The following is a 19049-nucleotide window of genomic DNA, read 5'->3' as shown; positions in this document are numbered from 1 at the left end:
TGGAGTAGTTAGAGAATGTAGACACTGTACGTGAATAGTTAGATGTTTATTTTGTAAGTTTGCTTGGGCAGCCAGTTCTGCCAATTTATCATAATGCAAACAAGTGCTGAAAAGTACTTTTTTTTTTTTTTTTATAGCATGGATGTGCTAGATGTTAAGCTTGGACTTCGGTAGCAGTATGTTGACTGCAGCATTCTTGACTAGAAGGTTGCTGCCAGTGATGAGCTTTGCAGATGAGGTCTGGCATTGGCAGTACTCAGGAAACAGCATGTGCTGCAGGCAGCGCTGCCTCTGCAGAGGTTGCCCTTGTCAGAATGAACGGGTTAACTGACTCAGAAATGTTGGCTTGAAGGGTCTCTGGAAGGTCTTGTACAAATTTCTGCTCAATACAGAATTCTTGGCAACATAAGAGCAGGTTATCTGTGGCTCCTTTCCATCAAAGTCCTGAACAGAGGTTCCCCATCCTCTCCGGTAACCTCTTCTAGAGCCACACAGCTCTTCCAAGGGAAAAGATTTTTATAGTGCCAGTCAAAACTTTTTAAGCTGCTATTACCATTGCTTCCAGTAATGGCACACTGATAACCAGGGAATTTGGCTTTTATGTGAAGATCTGACAAGGTGGATTGGCTAAACTGGAAACAAATACTTTTTTTAAAAACTTGTTTTGATCAGGTTGCTGCCTGGTTGCCAAGTCTGGCTTGCATCTGTTCCTGATGGTCCTCAGGCCACTAGCTGAAAAGGTGTTTATTGTTTGTAAGCCGTAGGGTGTGTTGGCTGCAAATGCTTTTGTGGTGTATGAGGTGGGTCAGTTTTTCATACAGGAAGCCTGCTGTGCTGATACTCCTTGAAGTGAGCTACAGGCCATGGGAATCTTGTTGCTGCTTCATACCTTGCAGGCAAAAAAGATCTCAATCTCTTCTGCTTTCTTCTAGGGTTCTCTTCCACTAAGCCTTTTACACCTCATTGAGCTTGGAGAAGATTGTCGTGGTAGTCTAAATAAAACTTGTATGCCAGTGTACTGTAAATACAGAGAAAGATATGTTTGAGACTTAGACCCTTGATTAAGTCTTGCTGGTCTGTGGAAGAATGTTATGTTCTGTTCCTGGGTTCAAAGAAGCTGAACTTCGAGAGGTGTGTTTTGGTATGTATGGTGTTTGGTCTCTGGGCACAGAAGTCTCTCACAAGAAATGGAGCATGAAATGCTTGTGGGAAGCTTTGTTTGCATGTTTTTATTCCCAGAATGCTAAACTGGAAAATTTTAGGTGTGTTTTTGTAACATGACTAGATAGGTCATTCTAATGATTGGGCCATCCATTGCTTGTGGGGCTTGGAAGCTTGTAAATGTGAGCTCTTGGGGTAAATCTTGTGAAGACTTTCATGGAAACCCACCCAAGAATAGCAGTTGATGGCTGCAAATTTTTCTTTCAGGAGCTGAGAATCTTGTGTACAGCATGTCTGTTTTAAGAGTGTAACTTAAAGCTGCAATATTTCTTTAACTATTCATAGTGATGAATCTTTTAAGTAATCTGCTTTGTGATACTTTGGTAATTTTTTTTGTTTATTATCAGCTTATTTTCGTGAAAGTATACTCAAGAAGATTAGAGTACTTCAAATTAATGTCAGACTACAATTGTTATTAAACAGGCAATCTTGCATTAAACTGTTCACTAGTGAAATAACTTGTTAGCCTATAGCAGGGCTGTAGTTGAGAGACCACGTTTCTGTTATAAAACCCCATCAGATATTTGTTATTATGTAGTGATAGTGTTAAAAAGTTTTAGTTGCTTTCCAGAAGTGGGGGAAGATCTTCTCATTTCTTAGGATGTGCAGTTTCGGTGGGTAGGAACAGACACAGTGTGGACATGTAGAACCAGTGCTTGATGTGCATCTGGGTGGTTTATTGTGGATTTGTTTTGATACTACACCCAGATCATCCTCCATGAATCGTAGTCTTGAGCTGTAAATCCTCTTTATCTTGACCCTCTGCAACTCCTGATTTGTATCTCTTTTAATATTTGTAAATTAACAGATAGTACCTGAGTCTCAGATTGTCTTTGAAAATCTCCAGACCTATCTTTAGACCCTTTCTGAAGTTGTAATCCAGTCGTAGTCAACTACTGATTGTGGAAACTGGCAGGAAGTTTCTGTGTGTTTAAAAATCTTTATACAGGTACTGCAAGCCCCATCTTTCTTACGCCTTACTGGAGAGCAGTCTGCAACTTCTAGAAGGTTTGTGAGTTGATTTCTGTCCCCTCTGACTCTTATGTGGTTTTGCTCTTAAAATCAGTGCCTGAAGAATAAACTATATGGTAAAGTTGCTACATACATTAGTCTTACCCTTAATCTAACAATTGAATTCTTCTAGGAGGTAGAGTTTGAAGCAGATGCTATGAAACACATCTGAAAGCCAAAGACAATAATTAGCTTTAAAAATAACGTACCTGTAAATTTCAAAACCAGGCTGAAGAAGCTGAATGTTGTTGGTGAGTGTTGTTGCTGCATACGGTCTTGAGCAATTCAGTTATTGTAATTGAGCTGAATAAGAGCAAAACACTATTAAATCAAGTATTTTAACTTTAAATAAAGTTGTGTTCCCCATTACAGAAGCAAACCTCTTATAGTTTCCCTTGTGATTCTGTTTGTGTGGCTTGTAGTTATTTGCTATAAGATGAAGTCAGAAACCAAACAAAGAAATTCATTCAGTGCTTGTAGGTGTCATGTGATGGTGTGACCAGGGAGAGCTTGTACCAAGCTGAAGCTAGTAGTGGAAAATGAAGCATCCCTCCAAACAATTACTAAAGTTCAAATAAAATCCCAGTAAAATGTGTTTAAGCTTAAAACTCATGTCATTTAAGATCCTGAGGCTTGTTCATAAGGCAAAATTCATGCTTGTGTGATGGTAGCATAGAACTATTATGCCGTATTTGTTACACCAGCAAATTAAGACTACAACAAAGCTCTTCCAGCCCCTTCTTTGGAGTCATTTTATCAAAGAAGAATCTGTCAGAGATGTTTAAAAATTGGTTTAAAATAGGCAGAGTCAGGTTGGTGTTTTTTTTTTTTTCCTTTTTTCCTCTTTGATTCTTCAGCCAGTATTTCAACCTGTTTTTTGATGCCACTTTGAAAGAGGAGGATTCCTGGACAGCTTTGATCCCTCAGTGGAGACATCTTTGTCTCCATCAGTTGCTGTGGTACTCATGCCCCCAGCTCTCTGCAGGTAAAGTTCTTCTTTCTGCACTTAACTTCTGTTGTTCCTGACCCTGCAGCATGAAACACGTTGTTACTGGGCTCTTCTGCGCAGTGCAGTGTCACACGGCAAGAGTAGTGCTGCAGTTTGTGAGCCAGTGAATGACATGTTAAATAATGTTGGTGTCTCTAGGGAACGTGGTGTAGGCTTATGGACTTCTCTGTGTTAATACCCTGACCCCTTGATGCCACAACATTATTTCTGGTTGCTTTCTTTCTGGTGCAGCATGGCTGCAGCAGGTTGAGAAACACTGCTTTTAGCTCTTGGTACTTGGAGGAAAGGTCTCCAGAAGTTGAGGAGACTCTCAAGGGGCTTGTATGTTGGTGCAAAATACTGCATCTTCTCTGAAACCACAGTAGCTGTGAAGAGGATGCATAATTAGTGAGAAAAAAAATTTGCAGTGTTTTGGATGAAGTAGACAAGTCTCCCCACAAGGAATATATGTGTCTTGCTTTCAAATAGATGGCTTTTTCACTATATGTACTCAGCATTCATTTTTCCAAGGTGTTGGGGGTGGAATAACCATGGGCAGCAAGGAAGAAATTGCATAATAGCGCCAATGCAGAGGAACACGTGTTGCTTGCACACTGAGTCAAGTTGCATTTGGTTGAAGGCCACACAGGTTTTGGAGAAGGCTTTTTGTTTCTTAGGCTGCTGCACTGTGCCTCCTGAGGTCCAGGACAGCACATCAGCTCAGTCGCAGCACCACGTGTGTACACGGTGAACTTTGCTATGGTGCAAGGCCTGAAGCAGTAAGCACAGCCCAATTCGAGCTGCCCTGCTGAAGTATCTCTCTCTTCATCCCTCCTGGTTCTGGGGATGCAGTGCATCTGCAGAGGTGCTAGGGCTAGGAGCCTGCTCTGGTCTCGCTGTACTGCTTTGGACCTAGGCCAGTAGCAGAAAGGATAGTTTTTTTTCTTCATGCAGCGCTTTTTGCTAAGCCTCACAGAAGATTTTGCAGTAGCTCTCAGTTTTAACAAAACATTGACAGGTGGATACAGTATTTGCAAATGCTTAGCTACGTAAAGTAAAAGATTTATAGATTATAAGGATTTTAAAATGCTGTTTAAATTGCCTAATGCACAGCAGGATAGAAGAGAACTTGCTCTTCCTGCTCTCTTGGTTTGCGTTACGAAAACATATTCTTGAGGCATTTTGAATTGTTTTCACGTGCCTATCTGGTAGGCCTGTGAACCTCAGTGTTTCATAGGTTGTAAAATCTTTCTGAAATTCAGTTTCATGCAGTTAGTTGGACTGAGTTTTGAAAATGGATACTGGTATAATAGTGTCGTTCAATGAAGTATTTATTGAATTTTCAACTGAATAATGTTTGCTTAGTGCTAGTGCATAAAGTATCTAGACATGCAAGTCCTGTGAAGGGGGATGTACCTTGGCCCTGTTGTAGCATACTTCACATTATGAAAACATTTAATTAGACTTTAATCCTTTATTCTCAGGTAAATCTCTTCTTGACTGATGCTGTTAGTACTGCATTACTATAATCTCAAAGTATATGGACCTTGCTATGGCTTATAAGTGACCTTTGTTTAAAAGGTTGAATGTATTAATGTTATAACTTCAGAATCTATTCATAGACTAATACAGATAACTTTTGTAGATCTTTAATCTTTCTAGATATGATCAATCTTTTCATACTTATGGGAAACAATCTGAAACTTCTGAGGACTCATTTAAAGCTGTTCTTTCAGTAAGCCAGGGGCAAAGTGTCACAGAGGATGTTACAACTTGGTCATTTGCTATAAATTCATCTTAATAGGACATTATCCCTTGCACAAGAGTTCTGTTCCTCTTAAAGATCTAATTGCTAGCTTGTCTATTGAATATATGTTGTGTACTAACTGTAAAACCTGTACTTTGAAAGATAAGTACCTTCTCTGTCTACCTTGCTACCTTTTGAATGAGGACTTTGAAAATCAGTTTTCTGCAACTCTCAAGTACAAAGACTTAGGTAAAATCCATCAGTGTGTGATAAAACCTGTTATACACATAAGAGGTTTTTACTAGAAGGGGTTTAATAAATTGCATATCCTTTTGATTCTCTCTTAACTCTTTTGATGTTTGAATAACTGACACAGAATAACTCTCACAGATGACATGGCGATACGGGTAAATCTTGCTCTCTCTTTTTTCTGTAGATGGGATGTTCTTGTACTCACTGAAATTTTTTAGTCATTGAATAGAATGATGTAGTTCAAGAAACTGTACAAAATAAATGCAAAATCAGCCCTTGCTTACACACATGTGACTAATCATTTCTACTAATTTGTTAATTTATTCATTCGAATGAAATGAGAGCCTGTGATTAGAAGCCAAATCTTACCACTTACCTAAAACATTGCAGCACAACAATTACAGCATGCACTACCTCAGAATTAGTAACAAGATGTGTGATAGAAAAAACTTAGATAAATCCAAAGGTTGTGCAATACCTGCTATCAGAGACTCTTCCTAGATAATATAATGGTTTGCCGCTACAAGGCTCTGTGCGTTCACACATTTCTGATGCTCTCCTCTGCTTTACAGCACAAGGGTTTCTTAGTAGCAATTGCTTCCTAATCTTAAACTGCAGTTTGCTGCCTGAAGTCAGTTTATGCCCTGATTTACTTTAATACTCCTTAAGGATTATGGAGTAATATTTCCCGTTACCTACAGAATATGCACAGTACAGTAAGTGGTACTGTAAGTTAAGAACATATTTTACAGTTGCCAGATTAAAGGGTTTAGGAGTCAAGTTGTACTTCCAGCTTGACGAACATGGTTTTACTGTTAAGTCACTAATTAAAATCTTCCCGTGTCTATCGTAATTTGATCATCTTCTGAGACTTGCTGTTACACATAATTTGGTCAGTGCATTTCCTCACATGGGTAGCATTCCTTACTCTCGTGCTTGGCAAAAAAACCCCAAACTGATGTGGCTGGATACTGTTTCAGGAGATATCTTGGTGGATGTCACAGATAGAAGGAAAGACCTCTTCTTTTCTCTGTTCACCTTTCCCCAGTTTTGAATCAATGCAATGCATTCATGCTTGTGTGTACATATATATTTTTGTCTTTAATATCAGCTGCTTGCATGTGGCTGATGCATGCACCCAAACCAAATCTTAGCTGTTCTTTTTTTTTTTTAAGAACTCAGTCTCCCTGTAACTAGTGTTAGAGGACCTTTTATTTGTCTTGGAATATTTTCTTCCTCTTTTAGCTTTATACTTAGCTGGAAGTGCTCTTTGTTAGTCATTCCTTGCTATCTTAGGCTTGATAAAATACTTTGCTTACAGGGCAAACTATCATGCAACTAGCATTGTAGGGCTTGGTTCTGTATTTGTTTAACTGAAATGTTTACAGGCCAGTGAAGGCTGGGTACCATGATTTATCTGTAAAACTGTTTAATAACAGCTAAAGCAAACAGATTTGCATGTAAAACAATTTAATAGATTTTGAATATGCAGGGTGGAAGTGGAGCTTCAGTAAATCAGGTAACCCATCAGGTAACAATCAGAAATCTGTGCTCTTTTCTTTCTCCTCATCAATGCTTCCTTTTTTTATTAAAAGCAGTAGTAAACCACAGCCAGCAGCTGCTTATGTGCTCTTCAGAGGGAGTTGTTAGTGCTCTCAGTAACCAGTTGTCTTTCAGTCACAACTTAGCATTTTCTGATCAAGCTTTTAACCAGTGTCTGAAGGGGGGTTGTAGGGATGCTGGGGATGGACTTTTCGTTAGGGACTGTAGTGATAGGACAAGGGGTAACGGGTTAAAACTTAAACAGGGGAAGTTTAGATTGGATATAAGGAAGAAATTCTTTACTGTAAGGGTGGTGAGGCACTGGAATGGTTGCCCAGGGGAGCTGTGAATGCTCCAATCCCTGGCGGTGGTCTAAGTGGTCTTAAGGTCCTTTCCAACCCGACCTATTCTATGATTCTATGTCTCTTAGGGCTACAGTACATACTATCTTAAATTAAATAAATGTGCTATATATGTTTACCAGTGGTAAATGCTGCTTTTGGGCATGGTAAAGTAGGATTGGCTGTTGAGGTGACTCTGCACTACTTATGGTTCTGGATTTTGACCTCGCACAAAGATAGGAGTAGCTGGGATTACTGTTTTGGAGTTGGACTTGGAGAAGGAGATGACTGCAGCAGCCTGGCCTGGAGCCTGCCGTGGGCAGTGTGGTATGTAACTGGTGGAGATTCACTCTCCCTGTGCGGAAACTGCATCAGATTTGCAACTTGTATTTACAGTTTCATTGATGGTAAAATACACCTTCTCTCTCTCCTTCCTTCTCCTTTCTCCCCTCCACACCCCCTCAGTTTTCTGTTTGTTTTTTTTTTTGCCCTTTATTGCAGTTGACTCAGATCACATGAAATGCTGGAGAGTTTGAAGCTCTTAAAAGCAGGGTTTGCCTTCTCCCTTCTAAAATACTGAGTTTTGTGTTGAAACAAGGAGGCACAAAAGTGCAAAATGTAATCAGTTCTAAGTAATGTTAAGTTTGATGGCTTGTAATGGAAAATAACTGCGGTGCTTGAAGGTAGCTGACATAGTTTCAGGACCTCAGGACCTCAGTACAAAAGGTGTGAGAAAAGCAGAATAGAAGGGCTCCCCATCCCCAGGTCCCGTATCTGGGACTAGCAGATGTCCAGGGTGGGCACAGATAAACTAACTGATAAGTAAAAGGATAGGATGATTGCTATGCTTGGGGTGTTAATAAACTCATTAAGCTGGTGTAAGCATCTACTAGGGAGTATCCCGGACTAGCAGATGTCCAGGATGAGAGCAGTTAAACTAACTGATAAGTGGAAGGCCAGGATGATTGCAATGTCTGTAATGTTAATTAAGCTTGTTGGGAAAAGTAAACGACCCTTAAAGACCACCACATTTTTGTACGCATGCCGGAAACTTTTTGGAAAATTATGTAATATACTCAGTGACCATATAAGGATGACCTGTATAGCAATTCGGGGACACACGTTAGGAGCTATCCCCCGTGTCTCCCGGAGCCGCAATAAAGAATACCTGCTTGTCAACTTGAAACTCTGTTGGCGAGTTTGTTCCTGGAGTTTTCTCCGAGTCAGTGTAATGAACGGACAATAAAGAGAGGCTAATACTGTGAGCAAGGTTAAGTAATAAATCTGCATGTTACCCGAAGTCGGGTAGGCTGGATTTGCTGAAATGTGCACAATTCTCAAATTTTCCCCCTTTTTGAATAATTGTACTCATGTGATACATCTTTCTGTTTGAACATTCGGTGTTAGCTAGCATCCACTCTTGGGTTTGCAGAGGTAGAAGTCTAGTTGGTAAGTCTGCTCTTTTTAATGTGTACTGGTATCTGTTAAACTGTAATAAGTAATTTGAGCTCCTTGTGTAAGGTGAGAGTGAGCAGCAGCTAGAAAGATTGCTCTTTTGCTGTCAGTACAGGTTGCTGTTCAGTATGAAGGGCACCTTTCTAGGCAGAGGTCGTGGTCTTCTGACCAAGCTGCCCAGGTAAACTCAACCAGCAGTAGCAAATCTTAAGAAAGGCTGGAAGGAAGGAAAGAATCTGAAAAAGCTAATAGCATCACTGGACTTGTTCTCTGTGAAACTTCATTTGCTGTTTTAGAAGTCAGGAGTGTTGTGTTGCTACTGAATAAAAAGGACTCTTTGTATTGTTATGTGTAAGTGCATAAGAGCTGTTTACTTTTTTTTGAGTAGTGATAAACATTTGTGCAGTTTGAATTCAAGATGTGCTGTGTATGGAGGTGCATAAGAGCTTTTGCTTCTAGATCTTGCTACAGTAGAGGAAAACACTGACCATGGTATGGCTGTGCCTGAAAGTTATTGTTTCTGTGAGAACCAAAAATAGTAGGTAGGCAGCCAGTGGCATAAAGTACAAAAGAAACCCCGAAATATGCCTGTAAATTTTAATTACAGGGTGATTAGCCGATTAGTAAGGATTGGCAGTAAATATAGTCTTCAGTATGTATTCTAGTACTGTAGTTGACCATTACGTAAAGTATAAATTAGAATGATTTTAAAACTATTTTTAAGATTGAAATATTACTGTACTATTAGTATTGTAATAATTAAATATTAAGAAGTTTATATATAATTTCTATTAATCTCATTCAGTTTCTTCCCACATTGCCCAATTTTCAAATATCAGGCTTTGTGAATGAGGGGAGGATCCTTTGCATTATATTTTCCTCTGGAAGTCACCAATTTCTGTATAGTCAAACTTCTGGTTCTAGATCCTGCTTAGTCTTTCTGGGTGAATGGAAAAATAATTCTTTAAAATTAAAAAATAAAATCAGGATTTTAGAACTGTCCTGGTCAGCTAAAAAAAATCCCTCCAGCCGTGTGCTGTGGGTGTGCTTGGTTTTCTGTAACGCACTTTCAAACTTGGAATTTCTTTCATTTGAGTAAAACCCACATGTAGGTCATTAACTTTAGGAGAAGCTGTTGGAATAGGTTTAATGTTTAACCTCTTGGTATTTCTTTAATATTTAACTCTTTCTTGCTGTACTCCAGTACGTGAGCTCTTTACACTTGGCAGTTGGTTTCACTCATATAAAGTCAGTCTGCATCACTTTTTGTCCCTCCATACCATTCCTTAGGGCTTTGGCTGAAAGTAGTAATGGCTTCAAATTGGTGATATTATTGTCGGGTGCTGGTGGGTTGTCTTTGGTTTTGGATTTTTAATAAACTTTGGAAAATCTGGATTTCTTTTTTCACCCTGTCTTATAAAAAAATGTTGTATACCAGGTCAGACACTAAAATAATCTGTCTTAATCTCCATTAAATCCTAAATAGAAGGACTTAAAATAGAGGTAAGAAACTGTTTTATGCTGTCAGCTATCTTGGAGAAATGCACCATTCTCTGGCTTTGGGTTTTCTTTCCTCTTTTCTGTCAGGATGCTTGACAATTTTTCATGCTCCTGGTATTCAGAAACAGGAAGCAGTTGCATTGCATGTTAATACCTTTTATTTATTTTGGCGAGTGATTCTGGGAGTTCACTGCTGTAATATGACTGGAAGTTAATGGGAAGAGTCCCTGTGCTCTGGTTGTGATTATCTGACTTACAGCTGAGCACCACCTCAGTTCTCCTGACCCCTGTATAGCTCCCTCTGCCTAGGCACTGCTTATTGCTTTTGGAGATAAGCTGAATCACAAATTCCCACTGAAACAGACAGGCCTCTGCAGCAATCCCTGTCTTGGTGGAAATATCTGATGTGCTGGAAGACCTCACTGCTGAGGACCCTTGGAGTGAAGGAGTGTCTGGGATGGAGCCTGAGGCTGAGTTTGCATTGTTGAATGTTGTCACCCTGCTGATGGCACTAAGCACCTACCTCTTCCCCACTCCCAGTGGGAATTACACTTGAGATTATTTGGCTTGCAAAGTGCTGTTGCATATTGCCCTCATTCCTGCTAAGCACAAACCTTCCAAGCTCCCTGCTTCTGTTGGGTCAGGGGATGAAGTGATGAGGCTGGAGGTTTCTGCCAAAAGTTCAGTATAAGGCCAATGCTATTTTTCGAGTAAAAATGTCACTTAATTGGCATTTCTCTAAACGCACTATGTGTTTAATATCTCTATGGCTTGTCAGGTCCTGTACATACATTTTCCTGTCTCTGTTTAAGATGCTTGCATTGAAAAGGGAAGTTGAATAATATGTTTTTGAGACTTTTTGTTTTTTTTAATCAGTTCGGAAGATAATGCAAGCTACACACTCTTGGGACAGCATAATGGGTCATCTCTTGATGCTGATAGCTAGGAGTAGGAGAAAAACTGATGTTTGGTAAATTGCTTGTAGCTTTAGTGACAGATTTTCATGTTGGGTAATGCTTGATACCACCTTCATAAAAAGTAAAATGTCCGATGCTATTCCCACTTAAAATGTTGCTGCTTTGGGAGGGAGGGGATAGAAAACAGTAGAGCAGTAGTGTCATAATTACATGGCAGTACAGCTGTAGTTCCCATGGCTCTTGGTGGTATGTGAATAACTCTGGCTGTGCAAAATAATGCCTTAGGGCTGAGGACTGTATCTTCCTGTGCTGTGCTCCAGGCCTGTGTTGGGGTCAGGAGAATCAAGTACAGCATGCCTGCATCTGGCAACCTGCTGGATCATGACTAGCCCTTAAGCTCCTGGTACCTTTGATTTATGCTGCTAGTAGAAACAGTTAATGTTTCTGAGTTTCCCAATCCTACACCTCCAGTCATGGTTTTGTAATACTGCTATTGTTGACAAGAGCAGTAACTTAATACCGTGAGAATGCTTATAGCATGGGGAATGTAATCAGTAAGGTTTTTTTTCCAGGTTTGATGAATCATTTTTCTTGGATATTTCACTGGTGAACCATTACTTAATTATTTTAAGACCACACTTCTCTTTTGAGTGATACCCTCCACTGGGGCCCTGTTGAAGACAGCTGAGCATGGCTTGTTGGGATTTACATTGAACGTCCTGCCAAGCCCGTGTACTTCTGCACTCGCACAGCCCTTTGCTGTGGCTTGAAGCCTGCGAGTTGTATGGGAGGGAATGAAGTGGGATGGTGAGCGGGGTTCAGTGCTGGCACATCCTTCAAACAGGAGCTCTTGGAAGGGCAGCTGAGCTCTGTGGGATGCTGTGGTTTTAAAGAAAGCCTCCAGTGAAATCCAAGGCTGAAACTAAAAAGTCAATTTTTAATACCTTAAGCTCTATGGCAGGTCAGGCCTTCATGCTGGGAGGTAGGCTGTTTCTCATGTAGTAAGACTGCTTTTTTCAACTTCACTGGAGAGTGAATAAGATTGCTGTTTAGTTTGAATTTACTACTGTTTGCCAAGGATGAGATGTTTTAGGGTAAGCTCCAACACCATAATTGAAGCAACTTAAAAAACCCGAAATATATCTCTCCTGATGGCAATGGTGCAGTATAGAGAATATCTCAAATATCTGGTGATATTTGAAGCAAGTAATTACCTCCCTCTTTTCTTGAAGTGTTATCTCTGTAAAATAGAGCTTTGTGCCTAGAAACAGTGAAACCTCCGAGTACTTCCCAGAATCCTGTGTCAGCCTGTGAATGTGGCGGTGGTATACATTCTGTGTTTCAGTTCCTCACTACTTACCCATGGGTACCGGGAGGTTTTCTTGTGCATCTTCATGCTGTGGGCTTTGTCTTGGGAAAGTAAAAAACCAAAACCCACCAAAACAGGTGCATCTGCCTAAATGAACTTTTTTCTGTGTCTGTACACACTGCTGACGGTGATAATCAATTTAAAATTGATAGTGTTCTCTATATGATGGTTGGTAATCTCCTAGGCAGTGGCTAATGCTTCTGGAGGCAAGTGTGAAGCAGGCTTCAAATTCAGTAAAGAAACTTTCCACGTGGGAAACTTGTTTTAAATAGTCAACATATCTTGTGGTGATGTTTCAGCTTTAAGCATGCACCAAACGCAAGTATAAGTGTTTCCAAGTCAAACCACTTCCAGAAGCTGGAGCATCTTTCAGAAAGCTCAGTATTATGTATTAACAGTAAAAATATGAGATGCTCTGTCTGTGAGCTGGTAACCCACATAACATTAAAAAAAATAAACTCCTGAGCAATCTGTTGAAGGAGGGTTAACAAGCACTGAGTAGCAGTGTTACCCGTTTTTGTTGTGCTTACTTAAAAAGGACAGTGCAACATACTAGGGTTTCCACATGGATTGTTTCGGTATGAGGAAAGAGCAGATTGTTTCATTTGTCTTCTGCTTGTTTATCTGTCCTAGGAGTGTTAAAGTGACTGAGGAGCTCTTTGCCACCCCTTCCTCATGCTTCTAATGCACTTTCATCTGGTGCATACAGCATTTTACAGGCTTTACTCACTAAAACACAGGAGTGGGGGGGGAAGTATGTTCCCTTTCTGCGGCAGCCTGCTACTGTCAGGAACCGTGTATATTTAGGATGGCAGTGAGGTTTACAGCGTAGATTAGAGTTTGTGCTAGAGTACTGATGTAAGTAAATACTTCTAAAAGTGCTTCAGTAGAAGTTGTGATGTTCATGTATGTAGTTCTAACTCCTGGTATTTCACTTGTTCTCATACACAAAGTGTAGTTATTGAAAGCTGAAAGTACCATCTTCCTGCCAGACTGACTTTTTACTCCATGTGTTTGATAAGTGTTGATACTAAAGAAAAATATTCCATGAATTTGTGTTTTTCTATTGCCATTGGCTTCTGTGAAAACAAAACAGGGGAAAATGTTACTCTTAGAGTTGAGAGTTGCAGCTTGAAGGAGTTACCCACAGCTCAAAAGCTGAGGGTGACTACCAGACAAGATCTTGTGATAGAAACGGTCATAACCATGTTAACACTAGTGTGAAGTGTGGTACTCCAAAATACTAAAAAATCAGAATGGATGTATTAGAAGTTCCAGTTAAGGGAGCAAGACTGAATTGTTTTTCTAAGAGAGTCATCTTATATCCTATGCACTGAAAATCGCCAGTACATCCTTTGGCTCTGTATGTGAATACAGGATTTCAGCCTTTGGATTGGTGAACTTAGCAACTTTCTTAATTGCTTAATAAATTGAAACAGTAATGCACTTGTGCTTTTAAATATATCCCGAATGTAGCAGGATCTAACTTTGAGAACTGCCTTAAAAACCTTATAGCTGTTGGATGGCATATATTATCCTGAAGCGTTGCATACAGTGTCACCATGGAGAGTACCAACTTCATTGTCTCAGTTGCTTTTCCTGCCTTGTAATACAGGTACCATCTGTGCTGGAAGAAGTCTCTTCTTTACCATTAATGCCAGACGGAAAGGGAGAGGAGGGGAAAACACAGATCTTGCTGGAAACTGAGAACTACCAATTGCGTTCTGAAGCACAATGGCTCTGTTGCTCCCCGTGACCACTTTGAAATGTGGAAATGTGATTAGCTTTTATGGGACAGCCACATAATAACTTGTTTGAAATTCCCAGGTAGCAAACAGACCTGTTTTCTGTTGATGTAATGCTTTGATTTCTCATTTCAGCTATGAAGCCGTATGCTCCAGCTTTCGTTCTCCTGTGGAGCGCTGTTGGGATAGCAAGGGCTGCCAAAATTGTTGTTGTGCCGCCAATTATGTTTGAAAGCCATCTTTATATTTTCAAGACTCTGGCCTCAGCCTTGCATGACCAAGGTCACCAGACAGTGTTTCTCCTCTCTGAGGGCAGAGAGATTCCTCCATCTAATCACTATAGACTTCAGCGCTATCCAGGGATCTTTAACAGCAGCACCTCAGATGATTTTCTCCAGTCCAAGATGAGGAGTATCTTCTCTGGCAGACTGACAGCCCTTGAACTCTTTGACATCCTGGACCACTATTCCAAGAACTGCGACATGATTGTTGGCAACCAAAACCTCATGCATGCTCTGAAACAGGAAAAATTTGACCTGCTCCTGGTAGATCCCAATGAGATGTGTGGATTTGTTATAGCTCATCTTTTAGGAGTTAAATATGCTGTTTTTTCCACTGGCCTCTGGTATCCAGCAGAAGTGGGTGCTCCAGCTCCCCTGTCTTACGTCCCAGAATTTAACTCGCTGCTTACAGATCACATGAACCTGTTTGAGAGGATTAAAAATACTGTTGTTTATCTTATTTCAAGATTTGGAGTCAGTTTTCTGGTTCTGCCAAAATATGAAAGGATAATGCAGAAATACAAGGTTCTGCCAGAGCGCTCCATGTATGACTTGGTTCATGGATCAAGCCTGTGGATGCTTTGCACTGATGTAGCACTGGAGTTTCCAAGGCCTACGCTACCCAATGTTGTTTATGTGGGAGGAATCCTAACCAAACCAGCCAGCCCTCTGCCAGAAGTAAGGTTTGCTGAGCTTTACAGTAATTTCTGTGGTATCTGATTAACTTCATATGATGAGTGGCAGTTTTTAAACAGTGAATTTCAAATGGGATCTAGTTTTTCTTACTGTTGCTTGGTGAAATAGCCCCTTGAAGTCACTGGAGGGATCTTGGGGTGGTGGTGAAGGGAGCTATCAGACACAAACTCATCATAACGAATGTCATCAAAAAGATCACCATGTGATCTTTTTGTGGTTGCAGGAAGTATTTTGCTCATAAGTAAGGTGCTTAATGATACAGTAGAGGAAAACAAGTGCATGCTGTCTTAAAAATTACATCTGTAGCTTCTAACCAAGTGTGGATTCAAATGGGAAGAAGGGAGAACAGATGAATACTGCTTAGGCTTAAAGTAGCCTGCAGATATGTAATACTATCTAATTTGTTGCTATTAGTGTTTTTATACAGAGTTTGCTTCCCTTGGTTTGATATGTAAAAATGTCTTTTAAACTAGGTGTACATAAGCAGGAAGAAACTGTATAGGCCAGGATATGGAGATTATGTGAGTTGGCACAAATGGCACCACTTCTGTACTTGAGTTTTACTGCGCACTTACTGGCATCAGGTACCAAACTTCAGATTGAAATAGTGATAGTGACTGGATTGATTCCAGAAATTCTGGATGCAGATTAATAATTAAGTTTGATTACTTCAATATACCATGTGATCTTTGATACCTGATACGCAAGAATGTCTCTGTACAGCAGCACAGTGGTGGGTGACAGGCAGAACAAAATTTCACAGAAACCATGTCACACTTCTGTTTATGTACACATACACAAATCTTGAGGATTATTAAAGGGGCTGGGTGATAAATAGATACATAGACCTGCAGTGCTCAACAATTTGCCTCTAAAAATGCCTTGTTCACCCTTTGCTTTTTGTATGGGAACTGCCAGGCCTACTTTTTATCTGTTTTGGCTTGAAAATTGGTCACAGAAGGTTGGGGTTTTTGGTGGTTTGATTTTATTTTGTTTGGGATTTTTTTTTTTGGGGGTGAATGTTTTTTTGTTTGTTGTTTTTTGTGGGTTTTTTTTCTTTGTATTCTTGTGTGGGGGTGTTTTGTTTTTTTTTTTTTTTTCTTTGCACTGTTGGTAGCCTTGAATTAGCAGTACCTTTTGTCACCAGTTCAGCACACATCATACAATTCTCTGATTCAGGCTGCATCATGTGGAGCACTGAGCCAATTCCCTCATCTCTTCTCCTCAACTTGAAATGCTGAGCTGAGTGGGACCAGGCACTTGCGTCGCACTCTGAACATGCAAGTGGCTTATATCCCAATACACACAAGGTGCCATCAGAGGTGACCATAACAGTATTGCTTGTAAACATGTTATTCCTATGTGTGTGTTAATGTGACTACGTTTAGAAAGTGTCAGGTTGCACAGATATCCTAAGAAAACAGACTAAAGATAGCCTTGTGCTGTCTAAACAAAATACAACATTGTTCTCTTCAGCAAAACTTTGTAGGTTGGATTGAATTTCAGCTCTTTGTTTTCCAAAACAATGTTTTGTTGAGTGAGAAGAAAAATGTCTTTGTTACCTGATAAATTTGGTCACTCTGTTAATATTGGGTATGATTCTCTCTGTAGCCAGGGTAAAAAATTATCTGTCCTCAAAGTAGGTACTTTCTTCTTATAAAATAGAGTGGACAAAACAAAAGGAGGAGTTTTCTTTTGTGATATAGGGATGTGCCTGTATAGATAAATATTTGTACACACATATGTATATTTGCAGCCTTTTAAGAATATACTTCTGTGTACTTTCTAAATTTACTCTGGAACCACAGATGTTAACCCGTTAAAATATCTTACTATTTAAGAAGGTTGAAGAGTTAGTAAATATTTAATATAACCAGACTGACAGTGACCTTGAAGTAGACCTGTAGGTAGAATACATGCTGGCAAGCACTTTTTACAGTGGGGGGGGGGGGAGCCCAACCTGTAATTGTTTGTGAATTAAGACATTATTTACCTTCTCTTCAGTTTTATTGGGCAATTCATTCTTACATTGTTCCAAGTGTGGAGTTTGATTGAATTCAGGAGAAACAAAGTGTCTGTGTTCATCTTTTATCATGGAATTAGTCTATGCTGAAACTGTTATGCATCATCCACTACAATATATATTGTAGGTAAATTGTTAGGCAATCAGTTTGCTTTTACTGAACAGTTAGATAAAATTCCTGTCACTTTATTCTGGCAGGTTAAAATTAGACAGCTAGTGCTGCATTTCTAAGGCAGGGTCCTTTGCTAATTTATTTTTACAGCTTTTAGCCTGGAAATGGCGACTCTTCAGGAGCTTGGTCTTGTAAACAAAAAGTGGTGTTCCTGTCCAGAGATGATGATCAGAGAAGAGGGGTGTGTGGCTGGAAATAACAGCTTTAGCAGGTGAATTTAAGCTACTAGTACAAGCCCTTCAGGTCTCTTCCATTCTCTAAAACTGCTTCTGAGTAGCCTAGTCTACTTTTTTTGGTAGAGAAGTATTAGGAGAAAAATCTGTGTGGTTTTTTTTTTCTTTTATTTTCAAGTCAGAATACTTGCTGAACACAAAATACCCAGGCACTTCAGGAGTGCCACCGATGCCTCATCAGCAGAGGAAGTTTGTTATTTTCAAGTTGAGGAGTGAAAAAGGAGGTAGCTTGTTTAACCAAATCAAGAGTTCTGACACATAACTGTAAAGCTAATAAGCTACATTTTAGAAAGAAAAGGTGGAGACAAATTAAACAAAGGAGACCAAGGTCGAGGCCGTTTCATCGTTACAGAATGGCTGTTCCTTAATTCTAGGGGATGTGGTAACTGTTATGTGATTGCTCAGGGTCTGCAGCTGTTTTCCTTAAACTTTCTTTGAAGAAAAGTTAGAAAATCATGGTTTTAAAAGTAGCATGTGGCAGAGGATGCTGAATATCCATGTCATGTAATAGTGTGAGTGTGAGGGGGAAAAAAGCCTGACTCTTGATTTGCTTTGTTCCTGTTCCCATCTACATGAGTATTTGGTTCAGGGCAGTGGAAGGGTTTTGTAAATTCTTTAGTCATCCCCGTTTACTGCATGTGGCTTCCTGTTGTAGAGTCTTTTTGGTTCAGGTAAACTAGATTTATTTTGGAGGATGCTCAAAGCTTTATTTCACCTGCAAACCGAAACCTTGCTGGTCTGAAAGGGGATGTAACAGTCTGTAGCAGCATTTGGCTTTTTGGATGGCTTAAGTGATGTGTTTGCGGGGGGGGGTGGGGGGGTGGGGGTGGGGGGGGTGGTGAGGGAAGGAATGCTCTGATCAGGGTCCACAATTGATGTAGTCAAAGTTAAGCTGCTGGAGTGTGCACAGTGTAGGTGCAAAGCCTCTGCTGTGCTAGCATGATGCTCTGGTAGGAACAGACTACAGGCCCCGGGGGCCTATATGTTGACTGTGCCACTTGCATATCACCTGTGAACTGGTTTTACTGCGATGTATCCTTACTGCCCTGCATAGGCTAGGAAGCAGCAGTAGCTCGTGTAGCATGCATGATTTTTAGCAGCTGCTCAGCTCTGTGGCAGTTTTGGCTGCAGCTCCGAGCTGCAGTACACAAACTGCAAATGTGTGTTTAGGAACAGTTGCCTTGGGAAGCCTTTGTCAGGCTGCAGTCCTTTCTCCTATCCCTCTGTAGCACTGGCCTGATGTTGGCTATGCTTGGCGTAGTGTCCCTCAGTGCGGTTGCAGTGATCAGCATGCTGAGGAGGGGGAGCCAAGAGCCAGTGAGGAAAGCAGCGGCTCCTTTGGGGATCACGGCTCTGACTGGCTCCCAGCGGCACCATGCAGCACAGCATGGTGTGGGCAGCCGGGAGGTTTCTTCTCGGTTTAGCAGGGTTAGTCTTGCCTTTTACAGAGAAGCAGTGTCTGAAATTCACAATGGTGTCACGTTTCCTTCTGTGCTCTTCTAATCCCTGCTGCAGGTGGATGAAGCTGAAGCATTACCTGAGGAACTTTATTTCAT

The 19049-nt window shown here is 40.4% G+C and overlaps 1 protein-coding gene across 2 annotated transcripts in view; it reads left to right on the top strand.

The window, feature by feature from the left end:
* The window catches only part of UGT8 (UDP glycosyltransferase 8), a 45440-nt gene that overhangs the window by 5302 nt on the left and 21089 nt on the right, over positions 1-19049 (top strand). Inside the window, exons 2-3 of one of the 2 annotated variants that reach the window (XM_061443088.1) lie at positions 3090-3217; positions 14224-15047. In XM_061443088.1, the coding sequence (XP_061299072.1) occupies positions 14226-15047 (822 nt within the window). In that variant the 5' untranslated portion in view covers positions 3090-3217; positions 14224-14225. The remainder of the gene's footprint in view (positions 1-3089; positions 3218-14223; positions 15048-19049) is intronic. The other variant, XM_061443079.1, reaches the window with a different exon arrangement.

Source organism: Pezoporus flaviventris, unplaced genomic scaffold (genome assembly GCF_033815535.1).
Source record: "Pezoporus flaviventris isolate CSIRO_AGI_PZ_B2104156 unplaced genomic scaffold, CSIRO_AGI_Pfla_v1 ptg000002l, whole genome shotgun sequence".
NCBI lineage: Eukaryota > Metazoa > Chordata > Aves > Psittaciformes > Psittacidae > Pezoporus > Pezoporus flaviventris.
The sequence above is the reverse complement of the archived record's forward strand: the minus strand, read 5'-3'. Positions and strand labels throughout refer to the sequence as shown.